Source organism: Gymnodraco acuticeps, unplaced genomic scaffold, assembly GCF_902827175.1.
Source record: "Gymnodraco acuticeps unplaced genomic scaffold, fGymAcu1.1, whole genome shotgun sequence".
In the NCBI taxonomy this organism is placed as follows: Eukaryota; Metazoa; Chordata; class Actinopteri; order Perciformes; family Bathydraconidae; genus Gymnodraco; species Gymnodraco acuticeps.
In genome coordinates this window covers 1,171,288-1,180,986 of record NW_022990743.1, presented here as the reverse complement: position 1 = coordinate 1,180,986, position 9,699 = coordinate 1,171,288, and the positions used below count along the sequence as shown (strand labels likewise).

Below are 9,699 nucleotides of genomic sequence, written 5' to 3'. Positions count from 1 at the left end.
TAAATATGTCATCTCTGAGGCAGAACACCTATTCCTATACCTTGTGTCCGTCCACATTAAGCATTGTTCTCCCTGCATGTGATGTATGATATATAAACCAATATCGCACAATGTGATTGCAAGCTGTGATGCATTGTTTGGGAGCAAATGTGAAGATGTTTATTCACAGGGCACTGCACTCGTTATTTGATGATAATCATTCCCACAAATTACAAATACTCACCTGGAGCCTTTAAAGGCAAAAATACCCAATTGCTGCTACAGTGTGACATGAGGTGAGGCATATGGCTTCACTTCTTTTTTTGTGTTGCACACTTATCAATAAGTTAGAAAAGTTTGGATTGTATGATGATTACATTTGCTTTAACTTTTGTGACGACCCCTCCACACCACGTGGGGTGCCGTCTGGTGCTGGGTGTGCTTTGTGGGTGTTCACAGGTTCATGGCTGATGAGTCGCACCTGTGGGAGGATACCTGCCTGATGAGCTACACCTGGAAAGGAAAAGGATATAGGAGCAGCCGTTACGTCGCTCTCACTCCTTTGGGCACTCACTGTTGCTGGTTCTCTTCACTTCATTGGTTATTGAGAATAAACAATTGTTATTTTCTTACTCTTCGTCTCGCCTCCCTGCTTTTTGTTGCAGCCCAGGAGCCGGGTTGTAACAGTATCTATCATGGGCTACTCATAGTTATGCAACCACAACATCTAAATAAAACAATTATTTGTTTAGCAGCGAACCAAAGAGGGTCAATGCAGTGTCTCTCAGTGTACTGAAGCCTGGACTTGTGCACGCCCCTTCTTTTCAGTTCAAATGTAGACTTGTTAAAATAAATGAACTATACTTTTATATGAGAATATAGAGAATTCTGGGTTTTCCTGAAGAGACATTTCTTATTTGTTGATGGGGCTCAGTTGGAAAAGTAATGTTCAGATTTTGCAAGATTATAGGTTGTCCACTTTAAATATTTTATTTGCAGTTAAAATGTGAAAATACAAACCTAATTGTCACAGCTTTTACAAAATACACAAAGAAAAGGTTGCTTGGATTTAAATATATACAATTATCCAGAAGCAACAAGATTGACAGTGACTCACATTCAGTTGTATTGGTACAATGACTAAGGATGAATGTGAGAAGGAGGACAAGACTTGTGTCTGTTTACTTGCTTTTCTTCAGGCTCATCATCATCTGATGATGAGCCTGAGCTTGGAGATGTTTCCTCAGCTTCATTATCCCCGTCAGCATCTTCCTTCTCAGTGCCCTGCCCTGTCTCTTGCTCTGATAGAAAAGGCATGACAAAAGCTCATGGTGTGATTTTGAATATGCTGTGTCGGTTTTTGTACAAAAATATTTTAAAAAACACTTTACCCTGTGACAGCTTCTTCTGGATCAGCGGGAGAAACTCAGAGGCCTCAGGATTGTCTGGTTCATAGATTAGAACTGAAACATGGAATGAAAGAAGAGGCAGCGTTGGCTAACATCACCGGTGGCTGATTTATTGACTGACAGACTTCAGTGGATGGATGCAGGATACTTACTCATCCGACACAGTTTGCTGGCCAGCTGCAAGTCTCTGTCCATCACAGCTCTGAGGAACTGAAATCAACATTTTAGCTTGAGTCTCAATCTCACTTAATTATAACAAAGATGACGCAAAACATAATTTGCTAAAACAAATGATAAAATGATTTTTGATCAGAATCAGAATGCTTGTGTTTATATAAACAGGAGAAGTTTTAGTGAGAGTGTCCAATGAAATAAAAAATAATAAGATAAAATAGAATTAAAATATCTTTATAAACATTAAAACATGTTGCATAGAATGTCCAAAATACAATAATAATATTTAATACAAGAAGTTTAAGTAACGTGTATTCCAATATATACAGTTGTGTGATAGTATTAAAATAAAAATATGAATGCCGAATTGCAGTTTAAGAGGGTTTTGTTGCGGATGGTCCTAGTGTCTGTCTACTGAGGCATCTGAAATGAAACAGCCCATCCTCTCAGCGGTGCATGAAGTGTGTGGAGTCATTGATAGACATCATTCACTTTACCTTCATTATCAGCTCCAATGGTGCCTTAATGTCTTCATCCTTTACCTCCTCTTCCTCGCACTGTGCTTCCACCATATTTGGCTCATGTGTGGGAAGAGGAACTGTACCTAAGTCTGCATGGCACTTCTTCAAGTCTTTCATTTGCAGATCTTTTCCAGGCACTACATTGGCCTGTGTGTGTTTTTGAACCCTGAAATCATAATTGTTTGTTTATCAATACCCACCTCTTGTCACATTGAATGTTAAAAAAAAACGTTATTTTGCCGTTCTCCACACAGTACAAGACAAAAAAAATGAAGAAACTTTTTTTGAATGGAAGTAAATGGGGCCTTGTTTCACAACAGCTAACCTTTATCATAATTATTTACATCTTGAGCAGGATAATCCAAGTTTCATTTATCCAGCTGCATGCTGACTACTTCCCAACATGCATTTCCTCCAAAACGTTGCTATTTATTTAACAAAAGCTGAAGCATTCCGTTACTGTAATAAATGACTACGTTATTATAGCATGTTCATTTACAAGCGTAGCCAGTTAAGTGCTAGCCATCTTAAGGTAGCATGTAGCTAACATCATTATTTGTAACCATTATTTATTAACTGTACTGTTAATTAACGTTCGCATATGTAATGTCTGTAAGCCAGTTGCTCACCTGCTCATTGAGGAAGATACCTCGACTGCAACTCAATATACTTATTCTTTAAATTGTGAAACATTCATGTGAAGTTAATTAAGGGTTCCTCATGTTATGGCTAACCTAGCTAGCTAAGTTATTTCAAGCAGGACAGACGCAACAGCGTAGCAAACAGTCGTTACCATAGTAATAGAGCTACTCAGAGTCAGTGCTGCTTCATGGCTGCCGGAAATCGGGCAATTCTAAAGAAATATGCAGACTACAAATAAATATTTTGAATAGATAATTATGTGCTTCTTTTTATTGTATTGGTTGTTAAACTTTAATTAAGCCCATTATTATCAGGTGTTTTAGAAATATGTATAAAATGTTACTGTAGTCTTCATTACATATCTTTTTGGGCTAAAACATCACTATGCTACTATTTATTATTCTGCTGTATATATTTATAGGCCGACACCAGAAGTGCAAAGCTGTTATGGCTGATTTGTGGAATTTGTTGACTAAAACCTCACCAAAAATACATTTGAATGCAAATTAAGTCAAATATACAATATCTAAGCCTCAGAAAATATAAATCTTGAAGGCTTTTCTCCCTTGCCAATCTTACACAGCCTAGCTGTCTCTGACCACCCCCCATGTCAGCCATTTGTCATCCAATAAGTAGCTGTAACTGCTACATTAGCTGCCCATGCATCGAAAAAAGCTGCCCTCTGTCTTGAATCTGTGTGTCTGTGTGTGTGTGTGTTGTGAGGATGGAGCTGGAGGTATTGTGTGTGTGGTTAAAAGATTCAGGTCACGTCAGCACTTGGCTGTACTGTTTCACGGTTGTTTTATAATTTCAGGAAGATACAAACTGTCATATTGACAGGCTGAAGACTTCCCACAGAGACTAAATTAGCACATGACTGACAGGCTTGTTCATTTTGTGCCAGAGTTTAGAGCAGTGTTTAGAGAAAGGTGAGGTTAGTTTGAACTGGTAAATGTGCATGCTTTCTCTTCACCTCCTACTCCATCACTCACACACACACACACACACACACACACACACACACACACCCACACACACACACACACACACACACACACACACACACACACACACACACACACACACACACACACACACACACACACCCACACACACACACACACACACACACACACACACCAATTAGGCAGTGCAGTGAAGTTGCTCGGACTGAGCTCTCCCTTGGGTTCCCTCTCATGCACAGCGACATGCCACTGAACCATGTGCGTGTGTTTATAAGTGAGTGTGTAAATGCTTCTGAGTAGGCTGTGTGTGTTCTAGAGTGCAGAGGAGGGAATAAGTAGCATTTTATGTGCTTTGTCAATGCATTAGTGGAAGAAACTCAGCAAAGAAATGGGCAACAACACATCCACTAGTCACAGTCTATTTCTCATAGAATGTTGTGGAATTCTTAATCATTTAGATTCGATTTTTAAAAGGTCAAGGATTCATTCAGACTTGTCGATTTTGCTTCATCAGGACTCTCTGTGGTGTGTTTTGATTGGATTAGATCTACAAAGCAGGCTACATAAGTAAACAACCCAACAACTGTAATCAAAGAATGTTCGAGGAAACAGGTTTACAGGGATTTAAACGTGCCAAATGATGCTCATTTTCAGGTTTCATAATTGTATTTTGTTCCTCTACTCTGAGATGTTTACATGCTTTAATGTTCAACATTTTTCTCACACTGCCTGTGCTGCAGCACCTCTTTTCACCCATAGTGATGTCACTAAGTAACTAAAGTAAACAAGGAGTCCAATTGAGGGTTAAGTATAATAACTATAGCTCCACAACTCAAGAAGTTGTAAAGGAGTAAAACAAAACAAAAAGGGAAAAAACGAATTGGTGTCCATAACTTGTAGACACCATCAGTTCATTTTTTTATAGATTCCCTTGATGGTGCACAGATGTCGGTCAAAAAGTTGAGTATTGAATGATGGACAATTGCAATCCTCAATGGCTTCCATCTTGCCTACGGTTCTCACAAAATAGTTATTTGGAGGTTTAATAACTCTTTTGCAAATGCCTATCATTCAATACTAAACTTTTTGACAAACATCTGTACCATCAGATCATCAGGGTACTCAACAGTCAAAAATAGTGACCTCCATTTTGCCATTCTTGTCCATATGCACTCAAAATAGCAAGTGGAAGCCATGTGTAAAGTTCTTGTGAGCCGCAAAATCAGTTTTGACAATTTCAGCTAGTTTTATGGAGACCTCCCTCAACCTTCCTCCCAGAGAACAGACAGACGGACACAGAGAAGCACAAAACACACACACACACACACACACACACACACACACACACACACACACACACACACACACACACACACACACACACACACACACACACACACACACATGCTCAAACAGCACCAGCAGCCCATCAGGAACACCTGCCATAGAGGGTTGATGGGAAATATATATATATAATATATATTCCGCACAGACGACATGATAACTGAATCATTTCACACTTCAGTGATCCTGGGCACATTCCCTTTTGTGTGCATGTATGAGGTTGTGTGTGTGTGTGGTGTGTGTGTGTGTGTGTGTGTGTGTGTGTGTGTGTGTGTGTGTGTGTGTGTGTGTGTGTGTGTGTGTGTGTGTGTGTGTGTGTGTGTGTGTGTGTGTGTGTGTGTGTGTGTGTGTGTGTGTGTGTGTGTGTGTGTGTGTTTGAGAAAGCCCCAGCATGCTCATCTATTAGTGTGCTGGCGGGTTGTATGTACTGTATGTGCCTTGAGAGACTCTGCTCCTCACACATTTCCATAAGATGAGCCCCGGGTCCGACTGCAAGAGAGAACACAGAGCAGGAAAAGGGCCTCGTCACAGTCCTGCAGGATGTCACAGTGGAACGTGAAGCATGTTCTTCTGTGATGGAACGCCACTGAACACACTGTTCCCATCATTAACAGGGATCAGCATTAACAAAACAAAACCACATCACGCTGTCACAATGGCCTCATCTGTGTAACTTTGTCTGTGTATGTGGCACGTTTATGAAGCATCTGTGCAGGTCTATCAGTGTGATGTGGTGTATGACCATCCATCCTCACGCCTCACAGCCCCTGGCAGGCTGAAGGCTAATAATAAATGCAAATTACAATCAGAGAAGCAGATCGGAGCTGTAGAGGATAATTGCTCCATTATGGCTGTGTGTGTGTGTGTGTGTGTGTGTGTTTCTTGTATAACAGAGACGGGGGGGGTTTACCGAATGCCAGGTGCTGACGTAACAAACAGACTACATAACAGGACAAGTGAGGTGTTACCTTATTGATTTATTTGTTGGACAAAATTCTACTTTTCCAGTAGGAGTGCCATGTAAAGCTAATTAAAGTGTATGATGCAAGAGAAAGAAACACCGTCCTATTGATCACACGCTACCCCTGAATGCCACAAGCTGTGTGAGTATTGTGTGATTTCAACGTCATTGACAGATAAGGCCTGTGGCGGGTTTGTCTCAGTGACATTCTTCATTTTCCATTTCATTTCATTTATTGGGATTCTCATTAGCTTCATCAACACAGAGGGTGGTTTGTTCATCCTGGGGTGCGCACGCACATACACACAACCTTTTGTTTCAACAATAAAATATACTCAGGTAGGAAATATAGCATTGCTAACAACCTCTAATATGACTCATGGACAACTAAAAATCAACTTATTTTTGGAAATTAACTTATTTTCCTTCTCCAGAGAGTTAGATGAGACACCTTTCTGCTCTGTTACAAGTTAACATAACCTACCATGTTGAATTGTTAAGCTTAAAAGTGTAAATATGACACATTGGGGGTTTGCTTAGCTAAACGTATTTGCTGCTGCCTGGTTCTAGCCTCATATTAAGTTTACAAGCTGTCTGTTATAGTCACCCATGAGACCTATAGATATTACATGAACCAAAGTGGAAAAACGTTAACTTTCTGTGTTAATCGGTGAGATCAATTCTGGAAGGTGACTTGTGTTACTTTTGGAGAGAACCAGGCTAGTTATTAACACCATTTCTTGAGGCAAGCTGCAACCTCCTGATCTGAACTGCCATAAACCTGCATTCTCTCTAAGGCCAGCATAGGCAATTCCACTGGAGAAATACGATTGCATAGAAGTCTTTGGAAAACTTCCTAATTGATTTACTACCAAAGTAAACATTTTCCTAACACGTTTATGGTGTCAAGTGCTAGGTTCAAGTCTTCCTTAATAAAAACTGTAAAATGATGGTCCCATTTAGAGAAAAATAGAAGATCAAGTGGGGTCAGATTAAGGGCGTGGCTACCATGTGATAGACAGGTCCTGACTGGTTGTTGTTTGTGTTATCGCCTTTACATCTTTTACTCACTGAGCAAATACACTTTTATGCATTTCACCAACATTTGCCTTTCAAAAAGTGAACAGTCTGGAACTCGTTTAAAAGGTCCCCTTGATTCTTGATTCATGTTTATCAGTTCAGGTTATCATTTCTGCAAAAAGGCATCGCCTCTGTCCGCTTTCCTTCATTCAAATGACATTGCGTGAGTGCACACACACGTACAGTAGAAACACATGCTGAAGTGACACGTCAGATTATTGTGTTTGCTCTATTAAATCACTCACTTGTTTCTGTCCTCGTAACATGAGCCAAGGGGTTTTACCGCTAATATTCATGTTATTAGCCATGCTTTGCTTTTAATGTGAAATCTATTTAAGAGGATGACTCCTGCTTCTGGGCACTTTATTATCCGTCTGTATCACAATCATCATCATCTCTGACTTAGTAAGCACTCTTTCACTCACTCTTTCCCTTTCTCGGCCACACCGCTCACTGATGGAGCCGGCCCATCTGTGTCCCTTTCAGCCCATTCATCATTTTACTCACTCATCAACTCTGTATTTCTTCATTTTCTTTCCTCACTCCATCTCTGTCTCTGCCTCACTCATCACCCATTTCAGGGGGCTTTGCGTTCCACCCCTTCCTTCCGCTCCATCCATCTGCCTCCCACTTTCCACAGTATCCAGCTTTTTCCCTGCTTCATTTTCTGCCTCTGTCCTTTCTGCTGGCCACCCATCCGTAAAGGAAGATGTTCCCATAATGGAGCCTACAGAAACTCACTTTATAAGGGGACTTGAATAGCATATTCAAAAAGCCATATCAATATGTAATGATGATTGTGCAAAAATATGTCCAGGCTCTGTATTGAAAAGATATACAGAAGCAGCGTTCAAAATTATCATAGCAAATAGGTATTAGCCATAAAAGGCACACATGCTTATTCCCACAACCTGGAAGTGTGAGAGAACTCTTTTTCAACATTTATTTTAAGGATATAAAGGTGCAGTGGAATGGTAAAGTTGGTACAAGAGGGTGTACTGTATGCTTCATGAACCACATTTAACAGAGATCCATAAGGCTGGTTTAAACCTTTATGGAGATTTCTGAGAGAAACAGGGAAGCATATGAACCTACATGTATCTCTTTCACACAGACAACCTTAAAGGTCCTTCAACTTCTTATTAAAAGAAGTGATGGGCCCCCTACCCCACTTCCTGCTGTTACTCACTCGTGCCTATTTTCAAACTCAACCACACACCTGCAAAGAAGCCGAAAACATTGACAAACTAGAGGCGTTCTTGAGATTAATGAACCCTTTAAACCCTTACTTCCGACCACCTTCTCCATGTGCCCTTGCTCTTGACTAAATTTAGGTCCGTGACTCAGACATACAGAAATACAAACCCATGGCACATTTTGTAATTAAAACACAAAAACAGACTCACAAGCTGAGCGATACCAGCAATGCTTTCAATCAAAGTCTGTTCTGGCCACTTGTTCTGTTTTGTCTCCATCAACTCCTGAGGGAAACATTTAGCTGCTAAATGCTCCATGGACAACTCAAGTTCTTAACAAACACATTACTTTTACGCAAGCCTATACTGGTGGTGTCCAGTGTGAAACCACAAGTCAACAAGTAGTTACGTAGAACACTTACTTAACGTACTAACAACCATGCAGCTTCCTTGCCCACTTTTTACAAGTATGATGGTCCTTTACCTTTTCCGTAGCCAAGATGGCACCCATTGAGGGTTATAATTGTCCATCATTCAATACTCAACTTTTTGACCAACATCATTTTTGACCAACCATCACTGTGACCGCCATTTTGACATCCATACGAACTCAAAATAGTAAGTGTAAGCAAGGTGTAGAAGCCATATGTAAGGTCTCTTGATGTTTATTTATTATGTGGTGTTTTTCACGTATTTAGGTGGTGGGCGTGAACCGAAGCTTGGGGCGGGGTTAGTGGTTGTTTAACCGTGCTGCTTTAACCTGCTCCCTTGGATGTTTTGGGAGACAACATTTTCTGTTGGCCACAATTTTTCACTGCAGTTTCTACAGCACTTTCCAGCACAATTTCCATTGCAATATGTTTCATAATCTCACATCCATTGCTGGTACTGGATTTGTATTTTTTGCCTGTGTTTTGAAAGAATTGTCAAACGAACGGAAGGAATGGGGCAATTGTTACCATACGGCGTACTTTTGGACTGCCTACAACCACATTACAAGGAGTAAGACATTGACACGCAGCAGTGGTTATTTCATCCATTGTAAGAATATTATTATTATTATATTAAGAATATTGATAACTGCAGCATTAACTAATTGAAATGCTTCAATATGTTTACATTTGTCCTCAGAAAGCCATCACTCACCAGTTTCTGTAGGCTGACAGGTAAGATTGCAAGGTGGCACCTGAGGAGAAACACATCCCCCATCTTTCTCTCCTCCTCCTCCTCCTCCTCCTCCTCCTCCTCCTCCTCCTCCTCCTCCTCCTCCTCCTCCTCCTCCTCCTCCTCCTCCTCCTCCTCTGTGTGCTTTCACTCTGTTTCTCTCCCCCCATCATGCAGTTGAACGATGAGGTAATTTGAGTGACAGCCAAAGCGGCCATTTGAAACGGCAAGAAGAGGACAGAAAGGCCCCGAGCAGCATCAACA

At 40.6% G+C, this 9,699-nt stretch overlaps 1 protein-coding gene across 1 annotated transcript; it reads right to left on the bottom strand.

The window, feature by feature from the left end:
- Positions 1 to 1,091: 1,091 nt before the first annotated feature.
- erich2 (glutamate-rich 2) lies at positions 1,092 to 1,590 on the bottom strand. Its single transcript, XM_034232042.1, has 3 exons — positions 1,541 to 1,590; positions 1,371 to 1,442; positions 1,092 to 1,280 (listed from the first exon to the last, which is right to left on the bottom strand). The coding sequence occupies exons 1-3, from the start codon at positions 1,581 to 1,583 to the stop codon at positions 1,120 to 1,122; spliced, it is 276 nt and encodes a 91-aa protein (XP_034087933.1). The 5' UTR covers positions 1,584 to 1,590; the 3' UTR covers positions 1,092 to 1,119.
- Positions 1,591 to 9,699: the final 8,109 nt, after the last annotated feature.